Source organism: Lissotriton vulgaris, chromosome 5, assembly GCF_964263255.1.
Source record: "Lissotriton vulgaris chromosome 5, aLisVul1.2, whole genome shotgun sequence".
Lineage (NCBI taxonomy): Eukaryota > Metazoa > Chordata > Amphibia > Caudata > Salamandridae > Lissotriton > Lissotriton vulgaris.
In genome coordinates, this window is record NC_141693.1 from 1,295,850,677 (window position 1) to 1,295,867,411 (window position 16,735).

The following is a 16,735-nucleotide window of genomic DNA, read 5'->3' on the forward strand; positions in this document are numbered from 1 at the left end:
TCCGGCTACCGAGGGTTAATGGCAGGTTAAAGTTGTGCACACGGCCCTGCAGAGTCCGCGGCCCCAAGGTATGCATGCACAGGCAGCACAGCACCGACATCCTATAGACTCCGACAGCCTAAGGATGAGAGGTGGACACGTCCCTGCAGAGTCCGGTAACCTTACAGGTGGACACCTGTGGAATCCGGCTACCGAGGGTTAATGGCAGGTTGACGTGGTGCACCGGGACCTGCAAAGTCCGGTTATCCTGTACTGACTATTCACGGGCAGGGCCCGGCAAACCGTGGGTTAAAGTTTTGTTTGCACAGTGCCCCGCAGAGTCATGCAACCCGTGTGGTAAAAGTGTGCTTCGCCCCGGTGCATTTTGGCTTCTCTGTGCTCACAGGTTCCTTTCCACGGGGCCCGCACCACTGGAAGAAAGTGTAATGTCCCACCCGATGCCCGGGCCCTCGCGGTCCTGATTGTGCGCCCTTCCCCACAGCCAGGGCCAATCACTTCTGAGTGCTCCTCGCTTGATTGGTGGGGGGCCAGCCGCGACACAGGCGTCCATTTGCGGGGTGATCCGCCATCCGTTCACCAAGGAGCAGCAGCAGCAAGGGGTTTTCCCCGCCTCCGGCCCTTCGGAAGACTGCGGGAAAAGTAAAGCTGGCGACCCGGACTACTGTCAGAGGATTCTTGTCAGAGGTGGGTCACGTCTTTCTTTCACTGCTGTGCTCTCCTGGGTTATCCATCTCGGTGCTCACAGGTCCCTTCCCCTCAGCAAGCATGCTGCTCCCCATTTGCCACCACATTTAGTTCAGCATATTTTGGATAAAATTGTTTTTTCCTATAGACAGAATCTGGGAGCTACTATCCATTCAAGCATGAGCTTCTCACCCCCCTCCCCCCCCCTTGTTGCTTGTGTGCGTGTGCTCCTCACCCCCTCCCCCTCATTGCTTGTGTGTGCGTGAGCTCCTCACCCCCTCCCCCCTCGTGGCTTGTGCGTGAGTGCGCTCCTCACCCCCCTCGTTCCTTGTGTGAGTGAGCTCCTCACCCCCCTGCCCCCTCGTGGCTTCTGCGTGCGTGAGCTCCTCACCTCCCTCCACCCTTGTGGCTTCTGCGTGCGTGAGCTCCTCCCCCCCTCCCCCCCTTGTTGCTTGTGTGTGTGAGCTCCTCATCCCCCTCCCCCCCTCGTTGCTTGTGTGCGTGAGCTCCTCACCCCCCTCGTTGCTTCTGCGTGTGTGAGCTCCTCACCCCCTCTCCTCCCTCGTTGCTTGTGTGTGCATGAGCTCCTCCCCCCCTTCCCCCCTCGTTGCTTGTGTGTGCGTGAGCTCCTCACCCCCTTCTCCCTCGTGGCTTCTGTGTGCGTGAGCTCCTCACCCCCTCCACCCTCGTGGCTTCTGCGTGGATGAGCGCCTCACCCCCTCCCCCCTCGTTGCTTGTGTGCTTGTGCTCCTCACCCCCCTCGCCCCCTCGTTGCTTGTGTGCTTGTGCTCCTCACCCCCTCCCCCCCTCGTTGCTTGTGTGCGTGAGCTCCTCACCCCCTCCCCCTCGTGGCTTCTGCGTGCGTGAGCTCCTCACCCCCCTCCCCCCCTCGTTGCTTGTGTGCGTGAGCTCCTCCTCCCCCTCCCCCCCTCGTTGCTTGTGTGTGTGTGAGCTCCTCACCCCCCTCCCAGCTTGTGTGCGTAAGCTCCTCACCCCCCTCCCCCCTCGTTGCTTGTTATCATTATTATTATTATTATTATTTTTATTATTATTATTATACATAATGATAATAATAATAATATAAAGGGGGCAGATGTTATACAGTTTCTTTCTTTTTTTCAGTAAGGGTTAGAGAAACGTAGTTCAGTACTTTTTTCCACATGCACAAACAGAATCCCGGGGTCGCCGTGGGGAGACTGTGTGCCAGGCAGCACACATAAAACCTCCATTATTTACGTGCAGTGCGAGGGAGACCATTTTAATCAGTAATCCCTTGCTGACCGTTTGAGAGTTCAGATTAAAAATAATGTGCCCGTCTGAACCTTACTGTAGATTGGCGAGGGGGGCGCGGGGGGGGCTGAGCCGAGGGTGGGGGTGCACGTACTTCAAAATGCAGGTGGAAAGATGGAATGTTCACTTCAGCATCCTGCTTAGTTGGGTTGAAATGTACTTTGCAGCAGTGTCATTCCCCTTTCATTGTCCTGACATTAGCGGAGCTGCCGAGTCGGTAGTCTTTCCTCGGCTTCTATTGCGCGGCGCAGGTTGTCCCCGCCAAGAGTAGGTGTTTGGGCGACACTATTTAGGCGTCGTCAGTCTTATGGCTCCGACGGACCTCCAGTGTTGCCACACAATACTCGTGGCCGTCCTGTTTAGTGGTTATTGTGTTAGTTTAATTGTTCGATTTTTAATGGGTGTTACTTGGAGTTGCGGAAATGATGTGTTTTTGTTTTGCGGATTTGGTTTGTGTATGTTTGCGGGTGCTGTGCTTCTTCGCTGATTGGTCTGTTCGCCACGACTATTTTGGGTAAGAGTGTGTGTGTGGCTCTGTGTGTGTGTGTGGCTCTGTGTGTGTGTGTGGCTCTGTGTGTGTGTGGCTCAGTGTGTGTGTGTGTGTGGCTCTGTGTGTGTGTGTGTGTGTGGCTCTGTGTGTGTGTGTGTGGCTCTGTGTGTGTGTGTGTGTGTGTGGCTCTGTGTGTGTGTGGCTCTGTGTGTGTGTGTGGCTCTGTGTTTGTGTGTGTGTAGCGCTGTGTGTGTGTGTGGCTCTGTGTGTGTGGCTCTGTGTGGGTGCAAATGCAATAGGTCTTGCATTTGCGAGAGATTAAGCTATTGGCATTGTAAATGACAATGCCATTTATTTATCTGTTTTCAAAACCAACACATAAATAAAAAGTTTGTCATTTACAATGCCAATAGCTCTAACTTTTGCAAAGGCGAGACCGTTGCATTGTAAGTGCTTGTCTTATTCTTACTGTTGCATTTCTCATAATCCCTTGCCACATCCTCTTTCCCACCACCAATCTCTACAGACTTTATTTTCTGTCTCCTTTGACCTTTTTTCTCACTTATGGCATTATAGCTTTCTCTAGCTTTTTTCATGGGTTCACTCTCTTTAGAGATAACCCAACTCTAAAATCACGTGCGATAGAAATCACAAACCAACCCTATTTGCAAGTCAGGGAATGGTACCACATCCAAACCTGCAGGTGAGTGAGAGGCCCATTCCCCACCCACAAGAACACTCTGACTTTGTTTTGTGCAGTTTGCCCCCTCTTCTGTGTTAACTCTACACCTCTGCCTGCAGGTAATCAAAGGGAAGCATAGCAAATAGGCATTTTATATTTTATGTTTGTTTTTGTGGTGCACAGCTCAGTGTGGAACACCGTTTTTGCAGCATTAGTCATGTTCTTTGCACGTTCCTGTATATAATGGTGAGATGTTGGATAGTGTGAAAAATGTGTAACACTTTCACGCCAGGGTGTGTCCTTAGGGAGGTCTCTTAAGACAAAGACTGGAACTCAGGTTGTGCTGCTATTTTGCATCATCCCATTCATTTGTCCACTGTTCCATTCTGTTCATGAATTAAGAAATATTTATTTTCAAGACTTCTGTATCCCTTTTTCAGCAGTAGGGTGGTACAGATCCGGAGACTTCGAGCAGTAGCGCTATTACAGTCTGAGGCAGCCTCAGTTTAACTTTTTTTGAGTGTGTTATTGATCTTTCTGTTGATTTTGGTTGCTGTGTGGTGATGAGCTGTAAATAGTACATCGGTTGCACTGACAGTCTGTGGGACCACCATGATACACGACCCTTCCAGTGCTGCAGGGTGGCGGACCGCTCTTGCAGCCAGTCGGTACAGTGAAGAAAGGAGGTCAGGGCCAAAAGGGGCAAAGAGGACTGCTCTTAAGCAGGGTTGGGGTGTCTGACATCAGGCTGGTGATCCAGTCTATTGTTGTGGGTATAAATATTCCACTGATAAGGGGATTTATTTTGTAGATTCCATGTGGGAGAATCATGTTCGAATTATGATTTGTTAGGACCAACTGGTGCAAACATAGTGACATTAACGCATCTAGCATGCATGTATGTTTGTATATATGTATGTATATATGTATGTAGTGGTATTGTACAGTGTGAACATAGCTGAAAGTCAGCAGAGCACTCGTCTGCTAGTGATAGTGATGTAGCAAGAAATGGAATCCTCGCTTTAGTGAAAACCCCACACTGTTATGATGAGCAAGATAATCAAAGGAACAGATGTTTCTATAATACAGGATCACGCATGCATGCAATCTATACATAGTGTAACAGCAGTAAAAAGAGACAACTCTACCCTTGCATCAGGAGTGTAACAGAATGTTTATGTTTTTCTCTCCTGACAGAATTTCTTACGAAGCCAGAACAATAAGGCCAATTATAATTTGGTGTGTGAGACACTCCAGTTCCTGGACATCATGTGTGGCAGCACCACCGGGGGCCTGGGGCTCCTCGGCCTCTACATCAATGAGAAAAATGTAGAGCTCATCATTCAAACCTTGGAAACACTCACCGAGTACTGCCAGGGTCCATGCCACGAGAACCAGGTACAGCACTGCGCTCATGAGTAGAGTCAGCTTCTTTGAGTGCTGAAACGTCAGCATCACAAAAGGGGTGACAGTGATATTTCACCCCGTGACCAGGTGCATGGGCTGGTAAAGGTGCATAAGTCTGAACTAAGATTCATGGGGCATCTCTCTGGGTCTCAACAAAGGTGGCGGAATGGAGGGAATCGCCTCTTATCTCACAGGAGATCCTGAGGAGGGGAAATTAACATATCTTGATAGTACATAAGGACGGGTAATGCTTTTTATCAAAACATTTCTCAGGGCACTAGGCAAACATCTCTAAAAGGTCTTCATGAATAATTATGGTAGGGCACTCAACATACTAACCTCCTATAGATCGGCGATGGGCACATTTATAAAACGATTCTTCCTGTGGTCTCAGGGAAAATTCCAACTAATTAATCTTTGTGTGGTCTTTCAAACGTCAACCTATATACTCTCCTTAGCACTCAGAGGGAATGATGAACTAAAAAACTTTCCTGGGATGTGCGGCAGCAACCTAAACAAGCAAACCTTCCTTGGTCAAGAGGATGGAGAACGTATTGAGCAATCAATCTAGTGAAGCAGGAAAGGCATCTCTGAAGAAGTAATGTCTGTAGCATGTGTGGCTGTAGATACATATACTCTGCATATTCCTGCCATCTAGTGTTGGCCCCAGTTGTTTGCACTTGTTTTTCTTCAAAGACTTTTGAGTCATAAGAACTATTGTGACTCCACCCTTGGTACACAATGCACCAGCGCACTTGGTCAACCTCAGATTGTTTTCTTCTGCTAACAGACTCGGGCATTTGGGAATGCTACTCCGAAGTCAACACATTTATACACACCACGGGGCATATTACCAACAACTAGTGAAAATTATAGCTAAATAGGCTTAGCGACAATTTTTCTATCACCACGCATCGCCGGATTTTATCACTGAGTTAACGTGCTATTAGCAACGTTTATCTCAAAAGTGATAAAATACCTGGCGATAGCGGCGAAATGCGTGAATATCGCTGAGAATACAGCGATATTCACGCATAGGCGACGAAATGCTCTTAGCCATGTTATCCACCTCCCAATCAATAACATGGCTAAGAACTGGTCTCGGCAGGTGTTAGTATTTGGAGATATTTGCGCTTAGCACGAATATTTCCATCGCTACGCCTACCTTGCTAATAGGCGATAGCGATGTTAGCGACTGCTTTCAGTCGCTAACAGGTTGGGTACGCCCACTTTGCATATCATTAGCGATAAATATCGCGGACATGCAAAGCGGGACCCAAACCGCTCGCTATCGCCTACAAGCTGCCGCTAACTGCTGTTAGCGACAGCTTGCTAATAGGGCAATAGAATTTTCGCCGCTTAGCGGCTGAAAACGGCCGCCAAAGCAGCGAAAATTGCCTATCGCCCCCCCTTGATAATATGCCCCAATATTTCTTGTTTTCACAGGTCTGTTTTTGGGTCCAGTAGCTCCCTCTTCCAACCCTACATCCAAAACAGCTTCTACATTGAGGAAAGCTTCAGTTCGCACCTTCAGGACTTAAGAACTGATGCTCAACGCGAAGGACACCTCAATGCATTGCGCCTCGAGCCACCATCTTCTCCACGGTCCCGCTGAGGTGTAATCGAGAATGCACTTAGGACAACTATATGGAATGCACACCTTTCTACTTCTCTCCTAGGTGTAATGTAAAATATACTGGGATGGGAGTTGAGCATCGAGCCCAGAATATATCCGTAACCAGCATAAACCTTTGTGACCTGCACCACCAGTCAGTAATCACTGAACTTTAGAGGTTTTGAAGCTCACCATGCTGGTCACCCTCTCAGCACTGGAAAGCTGTGCTCTGTGTCAAAATCACTGATGTGGAAGACCCCCTGGCAACCTTCACCGAAGCCAGCATCAAAGTCACCCTCGACCATGAAGTTGGACATCTTGGATGGGTCTGTCTTCAAAAAGCTGGCTGATGTCATCCACTAAGACACAGACAAAATTCCTGCCAAACCACTAGCACCAGGACTCATTCACATAGTGAAGAAGCAACGCCTCACCTTCCACCTCCTACGCCCTTGAGCTACAAAAGGGGTAGAGACTTGGCTACCAGTCCTATGCCTTTCCCACCACTACCAGCCATACCTCCTCTTTTACCACCGTCGCTACTACCACAGCTCCCTTCTCATGTGCCACAAGATACTGACTTAAAGCCATGCAGTCCATATTACCCCCAGCTTACCTATGATGAACCATTTAGGCCACAAGGGGGAGATGACTCATGGTAGGGTTATGCCTTAGACCCACAGGATGTTCCAGACCTAGAGCAATACCCGGCCAATCCATCCCTACCAGATGGCACTTCAGCATACCATGCAGTAATTCAGAGGACCACACATCACTGCTATGTAAAACTCAATATAATGGAGGATGAGGACCACTTTCAGGTTGCATCCTTGTCCTAAACCATACACATGGTACATTATCTACTGATGCTTAAAGGGATGCTGAAGTCAGTAAGTGACAACCTCAAGGAGCTAGTAAAGGCCAAGGTGTTCACCCTATGATATAAACCTTCCCCAGATAATCTGGTTTATGTTAGGGGTAAAATAGCCCCAGACTCCTTGGTGCTGCATACTGCCTGTCATAGCCCCCCTGCACCGGCCATAGGAGAAGGTGCCCTGCCTGGCAAGGAGTCCAAGATGATGGACACTGCTGACAAGTGGGTAGTGTTTGGGGCAGTCACACATTGGTGATTTGCCAGGTCGGTGTGGCTTCTATCCAGGCACTATTGCTACCACCGGGAGGAGATGGAGGAGGTGGTAAAACACCTACCAGAGGCCCAAAAGTGGGGACATGAGCAGGTCAATGAGGGCAAAACTGTTTGCAGCTCTTAACACAGCAGCTAAGGGCATCAACACTAGGGTTCTCCTCTGCAGGCACACCTGCCTTAGGGTGTTGGTGTTTAGGTCTGAAGTGCAACAGCACCTCTTAAACATACCTTGTGATGGCGGGCACCTATTCAGACCTTTGGGTGATCAGATGTTTGAAGAGCAAAAAATGCATAAAAACAAAGCTAAGTCTATGGTGCCCCACAGTCCCTGAGTCCCAAGTATACTTTCCGGGAGCAACAAACCAGTGGAGATTTCAAACCAGGAGACACAAGTCAGAGAACCCCTTATCAACAATACCAAGTGTTCCTATGAGGACTGCCAATAGCATAAGCCCTTGCATAGACGTTGGGGGCTGAATGAGGTTTAGGCACTTTTACAAAAGGGCGCAAAAGAACTAGTACCTGCACACCAATATGGCGAGGGTGTGTAAACCTTATACTTTTTAATCTCCATAAAGCATTGGCTCCCTCCAACCAATCTGCGACCCCTAGCCACTGAATGGGTCTACCTTCTTCGAACTTTCACATGGTCACTCTAGAAGACGACATCCAAGGCAGCATATGAGTGCTGGATTTGAAGGATGCATGCTTTCATATCCTGATCCACTCAGCACATCAGCAGTGCCTTTGGTTTGTGGTAAGTGGACACCACTACCAGTTCAGAATCACTACAACCTTAAGGGTGTTCAGAAAGTACTTAGCAGTTGTAGTTGTGCAACTGTGCAGAAATGCTATTCACGTCTTTACATGCTTAGACAACTGGCTGATCAAGAGCCACAGAAAACAACAATGCCTAACACACACTAAAAAAGCAGCCTCTTTGCTTCACAACCTAGGTTTTACCATCAATGCCGAAAAAAACGCTTCTCCAGCAAATGCAGCCCTTCTTCGGCTCAGCAGGGCCGGCTTTAGGACGGTGTGACTGGTGTGGCCACACTGGGTGCTGACCTGGGGAAGGGTGCGCTCAGGGCCGGCTTTAGGGCAGTGCGACCGGTGCAGCTGCATTGGGCGCTGACCTGTGAAGGAGGCACTGGCATCGGGGGAGGGGGGGTGCTGTGTTTAGCAATAACTTGTGATTGGAGAGATGAGGGCCCCTTTTGCACAGTGGTAGTGAGGAAATCCGACAAAGCAGTCATGGGTGTGGGGGCGCCAAAAATTATTTTTCCACAGGACGCCACCAGGGCTAAAGCCGGCCCTGGGTTCGCTGACCTCAAGGGAAGTGCTGTGTTTAGCAATAACGTACAATTTAAAAACTCCAGCTGCAGAGTTCCTTATTTGTCCAGCTTTCAGGCAGCAATAAAAGTGTCAGGATTACTCTTGTTATTCATGTTCCTGCTAGAGAGAGAGATGGAGTTTTATCTAGTGGCAGTTTAGACTCACCATAAAGTAGTGCAAAGGGTTAATATGCCTGCTGCAAAGAACACCCACTGTGCAGATCACAGAGTTGTCTTTTATCTGGATAGCTGGGTGAATTACTGCTTTTGTCACAGAGATCCATTTAATACAGCAGTTCATAAGATACAACCCTGATATAGAACAGTGACTGTTACAAACTGTCATCAAAGAGCTGCATGCAAACTGCATATCATAGGTTAGGATTCTATGTTTTTTTGCCCTGGTCGTTCATTAACTATTCCTAATATTGCTAAACATTGTTTGTTTGGGTAGATATACATTCATATTAGTAAAGCCAGCCTTTACTAGTGTTTTCAAACAAATGAAATGCATGTGAGAGAGGGGCTATGGAGAGTTGAGTGGCACTTTTGCCCTGTGGTAGTGAGGGAATCTGAGGAGGAGGTGATGGGGGTGCCAAAATTCATTGTCGCACCGGGCGCCACCAGCGCTAAAACCGGCCCCTCAGTCGTCAATGTAGTGACAGGTAAGGAATACCCCAAAGATAAGAAGGCGATGGCATTCCAACAGCTGCTTCTTCTTTTTCTAACACACTATCTTATTGCTGTCTGGGCAACCAAGCAGAAACATCAACAAAAACCTTGCTAAGTCTTCAGAGTTTGATGGGAGACCTTTGGGAGACTAGTTTGCAGTACTCCAGATTCATAAAGTTCTCCTAATTCACTTAGTGAGCGTGAGGTAATGTTTTTTAAGTTTGTTTTTGGAGCTATTTGACCAATGGTAAAGCTGCCCTAACTTTGGTCAGTAAAAATTAATTAACCCAGCATTTGAGGGCTGTTGTGGGCACATATGAGGGGTCGTTGTATCCTCATCGGCTCTCCTTATATATGAGAGCAGCAACATCATGAACATCATGAACAAATTCAAATGTTTCATAGCCTCAGGTGAAATGCAATAGTGAGTAAAATACCTTTTAATCTATAGAGGAAATACAATCTCACCAAACAGAAATACATAAACCCTTTGGGGTCCAGACCAAAAAATTGATCTTGGAGTAAGAAGAGTTGCTAATTGCCAGATTGATAGGCCTAACCTGTAAATGTATCAAATGTGGCAGCATGCTTGAGTAAGAGCATTTTCATGGCTATATACATTGGACCCAACTCACAACCTACATTTTGTAGTACATAAAGTAGTACCACAGTAGTATTACTTTCTTTCAAATGCAATTCACAAACCTATGGGTGAAGATATCCACCTTCACCTCGTCTGTCATTTCCTCATCGGGGAGATCTGTGCACATGTAAGTTTACTTCTTAGGAAACTTGCGTAGGACATGGGGAAGTGACAGGAAAATGTACTCCACCCCAGCCTTGGCGTAAGTCTAGCAGCATATATAGCCACTCAAAGATATTGTAACACACTCCCATAGAAAATAATAAAGACAAGGACTTAAAACAACACCCAACAATAAATAATGTTATATAAATTTAAATAATTTCACTTTTAATGTAAAATTATATATATAGATATATATTTGTTTAGTGGTTAACATTTAATTCTAATTATATATATATAAAAATATTAGCTATTAACTAATTTTGAAAGAAATTATTAAATTGAACTTGCAAAAAGAAGTTAAAATGAATTTAGTCTAATTAAATATAACTTTTAAAAAACATTTACTGAATATTAAATATTGACATGCTAATGAGATTTTTCAATTGTGCTTAAAATATTTATAAACAAAAATGTATATTTTCATTATTTAAAAATGTAATAAACTTTTAATTTGATGAGTTAATGTGCCATCACATGATTTTATTAGTTCTAGTTTAGTATTCATTTTAAATTAATTTACAATTTATGTTACATTAACGTATTTTAACATGTTTTTTTTAATTTAATAAACTGGATACTTTTTATTTATACTTTACCATATGAAGATCCCAGGCCTGGTGGTCAAGATCTCCGCCCATTAGTAACTTTACACTGGTAAATTCAGTCTTAGATTTCTTGAGGGTGGAGCAGTGCTTAATTTGTGTCAGTGGTTACAGGGGGGCTCACAGGCACTCATTCCAGAGCAGTGGGGAGAAAAACATAAATGGGGGAAAGAAAGAAGAAGAAAAAGATGGAAAACCAGTGACAAAGGTAGAAAGCAGGGATGAAAAAGAACCTGCAAGAGTGAGATAAAGGGGCAGGGAGTGTCTGTTGGTGGATCGAAGATGCATGATGTGAAATTAAGACTATACAGTCTTGGGATCAACACCGCCAATATTTGCAGCATCAGCCGCAAGACTCTGAGCAAAACCTTGAGCCCAGGCATTTACTGTTTTACAAATTGAGCACTGAGGTCGAGACATGTAAATATACACTCTAGAGTGACTCTAAACTCGGACAGGTTCACTAACAAAAAGTGAAGAGATGCAAGATTGAATTTAAAGGGGAGCAAATCTGCACATGTGAATTTATTTTTGCGAATAGGTTTGACAGACTAGAAGGGGACCAATAACATCACTCTCACAAGGTAAAATACTCTGTCCACTGTAGATGGTTGTAGAGTCTGTCTCTTGTTCTGTTACTGAGCTTCAAGATAGAGAAAATCAGGTCAGTTTTTAATTATTGGACACTGTGTCTTTTTCTCCAAGCAAAGGTGTAATTTACTTTTAAATATGCCTATTTTTTGAAACGTCATTACTGTCACTGAAATAGTCGACATACTTGTTTCTATGTAGATAGAGTGAAAAGTGGAATCTTTTGGTAGGTTATATGTATGTATGTGACAAGGCGTGGCAGGATCTATTTCTGGTTAGTTACTTAGGCCTCTTCTTAGTTCTTAAATCTTTACAACAGAAGCAGTGAAGTCTGCCCAATCTTTCATGATGCTCCTAAAGGTGGCAATATGCAACCAGTCTCTGGTTGGTTAGAAACACATTGGCAAAGCAAATCTACACATCCACACAATTTGCTGCCCACATGCATTTTGACATGTACACACCAATAGCTTAACCTGGCCCTCAGGTTATGTGGCCAGTGATGTGCAGATTCCAAGGTATACCTCATTTGTGGATGGATGTGGTGATATGTGTACCTGCTCCACCTCACCTTTCCTTGGGGCAGTCCTGCATTAGCATATGGTTGCCACCTGAGAAATGTCCACTGCCTGTGTTTCAGACTCCTTACTTACTCACCAATTATGACATACATGAGGGAGGAATACAGATTTATATTCTCACAACTAACGTTTAGGTTGAAATATAAATCTAAGCTTCGACATATATAGGTCCTTTAAGCCCATACCTGCCAAACCTCATCCCGTGGTCATGCCCATGTGGCTCATGGGAAGTAATGTCTAACATAGCTTAGAGCTTCTGTCCGCGGCTCTGTTATTCATGGCTAGAAGGGCAGAATATGCGACCAAACAAATCCAGCCACATATTTGTAACAAGTATTTTAGCATCGGAAATGTGCAACTCATTTATGCAAATTGGGCCCCTGGTCCAATCGAGAAAGCGCTATTAGAGTTGGGTATTTTGTTTCTAGTTCATTATTGTGTGCCTCGGACCTGACAGGGTTGGAAAGCTACTGCATGTCTAGGAAGCTGTAATGGAGTTTGTGTTTAAACATTATTCACCAACAAATTAACTTACCTCATTATTTGTGTCTCTCACAGAGCTGCATCGTGACACATGAGTCCAATGGCATTGATATCATCACAGCGTTGATCCTAAATGACATCAGCCCCTTGTGCAAGTACCGAATGGACCTGGTGCTTCAGCTAAAGGTAGAAAGAGGGACAATACAAGCAAACTAGTGATTCCATATACTTCCTTTTGCAGAAAGACTGGTCCAATATCAAGGTCACTACTTTGGGAACGCCAGTGCACAGGTGCTATAGAGAAGCATGCTTGCTCAGACATGTCTTGAGTGAGTAAGTGCCTATTTTAGATCTTGGGGGATGGGTCACTTTGTCACAAGGGTGACGGATTTCCCGTCAGCCGAAATATAAATCCCATTAAAACCTATGGGATTTAAATTTCAGCGGATGGGATTTCTGTCACCGTTGTGATGGAGTAACCCATCCACCAAGATCTAAATCAGGCCCTAAGTCCATTGTAGGCCGACAATAATCTATTACTGGGCATGAGTAGATATCAACTCAGTAATCATGAGGAAATGAAAAATGTTCTGTTCACCAAGGCCATTGCTCTAGTTGAAGCTGAAGCACAATGGAGCTTGACTCAAGCCTTCGCTGCGGAACGCAGTCATGTCAACTGGGACCCCGTGTTAGAGTCTACCATTCAATGAAACTGCATTCTGTATTTGTTGGGTGTCAGTGTGACGCCATTAGCAAATGAGAAGATTTCATTCTTTGAATTAACACCTATCCTAAGACAGCAGTGATTTAGCAATGTGGTGATCATTGCAACATTCCTTGAGCAACACCACAAGAAGAGCAAAGGCACTGAGCACCTGTCAAACGTGTGCTTTATAAAAACACATAGCATACACCTGCCCTAACGTAGGAAAATGGGAGCCATTCTGGAAAGTGAAATAACCTTGTGCTGCACACGAATCCCATGGAAATTACACTGGGATAGATATCATGAGGTAGCAATAGTCATCTTAATGGAATCCGGAGCTGCTTTTACATATTCTAGCCTATTTGACTGTACAAACACTATCCTGCACCAGGTGAACATATGTAACTTGCTATTCCATTTCTGATGGATGGGCCATTTGCGTCATGAACCCACTGGAGGACTGGTCATTCCTGTAGCAGAATGGCGTCCACTGTGAGTGATGAATCCCTTGGCCAGTGCTCCTCTCCATTACAAGAAGTGTAGTATAAGACCTGATAAAATCTAGATCTTTGCATACTTCTGGTTACTGGTGAGTTGGTAAAATTTGATATAAAACTCATCAAGCTACCATTGCCACATGATATGGAGTTAATCTTTGCCCCGAATTCTGAGATTCCCCACTGTTAAGACGGAATAACATGAAGTAACAGTTTTTGCAATCTGGCCTTGTAAATTTCACCAGGGTATTATTTGACGGGAGCTGCATGATTAAAACACCAATGTCAAAGCGCAATTGGTGTGAAATGTGTGATTTCAGGTGTTTGCCTACCTTGGAAATGTACCACATCACTCAAACTAATGTTGAAAGCATCTGTTATGTTTTATTTCTATTCTGCTGTAATGTTCAAATGCATCAATTGCTTTCTCTGATTCTTTTTTATTAGGACAATGCTTCAAAGTTACTGTTGGCCCTAATGGAGAGCCGACACGATAGCGAGAATGCAGAGCGCATTCTGCTCAGTCTCCGGCCGCAGGAATTGGTAAGCACCTGAAGGAGAATGAGTGGGCTTCAGAATACTACAGCACAGTGAATTTCAGACCATTGTCGCTGAAAACTACTTTTCTGAATAATCTAACACTTTTGCGATAGGAGATCTAGAATGTATCTTGAGGGTTTTTTGAATTAATAAAATAATCTAAAAAGAAAATTCCTAAGTAAATTTGAGGGCTTGACTTCCTTAATGGCAGAGTTGTACTGAGAAGTTATGCAGTGTCTGTTTCTAGTGAGGGCAATTACAATGGAAGTAGGTTCTGGATCTTTCAGCCAGCAAAGAGATTCTCTAGTCTAAAGCAAGTGATGTAAACCATTGAGTAGCAAGAGGAAGTGACACAAATCCGTTCAACTTGGAGGTAGCTCTGGAGTTGTTCTGAGACTTGTCTGTCTATTGGTAGATTTGAAATGGGAAGTGAGGTACCTTAAAGTACCTTAAGCTTGAAGGTAGTCTTCACGTTGAGTAAATAATAATGGAACTACTAGAGTGGCTCTTCTATGGTAAATGAGTTGAGTTGGTAAGTAGTGTGATGTCTCTGACCTGGGATTTAAAGTTTTGATTGGGATGGTTTATATTGTATTTTGTCTGAGAGCATGTGCGGCAATTTAAATATACAAAGTGACAGCTAACTCAGTAGGTTAAATCACATGTTCCTCAACTTCTGCTTTAACAAAAGGTACTAGATCTAAGGCCCATGTACGGCCTAGGGAGGAGGTTTATCAACTGTTTATAATTATTCCGGACAATTAACTGTACCTTTTGCTCATTACTGGTAATTCTTTTCAGGTTGACGTCATCAAGCAGGCTTATCACCAGGAAGAGGAATGTGAAAACTCTGAAGTCTCTCCCCGCGAAGTAGGACACAACATTTACATCCTAGCACTGCAGGTAAGGGTTGTGTCTTCCATCAAGCTTACAACATTGGAGAGTTAAGGGGGGATAGGGGCAAGCCCTGGAGACACTGGAGCTTAGAGAGATGTCTGTAGGATATTTACGATCCTATCACTGGTACAAAGCTATTAAATTTCGTGCAAGTGTCTGACGTCTCCCAAAACCATCCCACAAGAGCATGTGCTCAGGTACGGAAAGGTTAATTGATAGGTGCATTACTTTATAATGTTAACCTACCACTTCTCATTTTTAGAACTTGTAGTTTCATGAAGGTATGAACCAAGGCCTCTTAAAGTTATGCATTCTAGACCTCTCAAGAACGGAAACGTTGTCTTTCCTAATACGATAACATGGCTGACTTTTTTTTACAATTCTCAGATACTTGGAGTGGACTGAAGAGTGATTCCTTACAGGATGTGTACCTGCTGTATGATTTTGACGAGAAACCAATCAAAGGCTCTGGGTGTTTCAAAGCAAATAGGGAGAGTTGGCCCATACTCTGGTTTCAGTGCTTCTGGCGGAGTTGGGGAGGAGGGGGGGGGGGGGAGGGGGTTAGAGGACTTTAGTTGCCACACATTGGGTTCTTTGATTTAGTTGATATTTGGGGACAAGAGTGTTTTCGCTATGCATAATCTGACCACCTGGTGGTTGTTCTCAAAAAGAGTAAATTGGATAAATAACAGCTTGGGATATTGACTATTGGCAGAATCAATATGTCTTTTGATGAGGTTGACCTGAATTCTGCAATTCCCATAATGGAGATGCAATTTTTGAGTTATATTTTTCGCCGCCGTTTTTCCAAGCACTTTATGGGAGGTAAAAAATAACAAGCATTTGCAAAGCCAATAGGTCTTGCAGGTTATTGTGTAATGACTTGCCCGGTCAGCTCTGTGAAAAGCCTTGGAGTGGTCATCTCTGAGGACTTATCTATGAAATCCCAGATCTCGGCTGTTACATCATCCTGCTTTTTTCAACTGCGTAGGATCCGTAAGATCTGCCGATTTCTTACCAGAGAGGCACTCATACTAGTCATACTGGCTTTGGTCATCTCCAGGATTGACTTTGCTAACATCTTGTATGTGGGGATACCTGCCTATCAGCTTCAAAAACTCCAGCTAATTCAGAACCAGGCCTCCCGCTTGGTGTTCCACCAACCTAAACACCAGCATGTCTCCCCCCTTCTAAGGAGCCTCCATTGGCTCCCAGTGGCCAAACGGTGCTCCTTCAAACTTGGATGCACCATATTCAAATCTCTCCATAACCGCGCCCCTGAATTCATCTCCTCCAAGCTAAAGAGATACCTTCCTACCCGTAATCTCAGATCTTCTGCTGATAACCTTCTCTGCATCCCATCTAACTGCCGCAAAAAACACGGCGGAATGCGTTTTTCTTTTTTAGGCCCTTCCTTCTGGAATTCCCTCCCTTCTTCTTTTCGCCACTACCCCTCTTATGAGTCATTCAGGAAAACCTTAAAAACTTTCCTTTTCAAAGCAGTCTCAGAATAATAACCTTTGCCCTGGCTCGTCATGTCTGTTATGAGCGCCAAGAAACCGTCTCGGTGTACGTGCGCGGTATAAACTTTTTAACATAACATAACATAACAAATGTATGTAGTGGTTTTATGTGATTATTCTAGTCTATTTTAAGGCACCTAGTTATGCAACAGGATTAAGACTGCACTGTACAAAATAGATATATAT

At 44.8% G+C, this 16,735-nt stretch overlaps 1 protein-coding gene across 1 annotated transcript in view; it reads left to right on the forward strand.

Moving 5' to 3' along the window:
• Nucleotides 1-16,735, forward strand: part of ITPR3 (inositol 1,4,5-trisphosphate receptor type 3) — a 588,642-nt gene that overhangs the window by 488,756 nt on the left and 83,151 nt on the right. The window contains exons 42-45 of the mRNA XM_086923190.1: nt 4,344-4,544; nt 12,462-12,572; nt 14,037-14,132; nt 14,931-15,032. Coding sequence (XP_086779316.1) covers nt 4,344-4,544; nt 12,462-12,572; nt 14,037-14,132; nt 14,931-15,032 — 510 coding nt within the window. The remainder of the gene's footprint in view (nt 1-4,343; nt 4,545-12,461; nt 12,573-14,036; nt 14,133-14,930; nt 15,033-16,735) is intronic.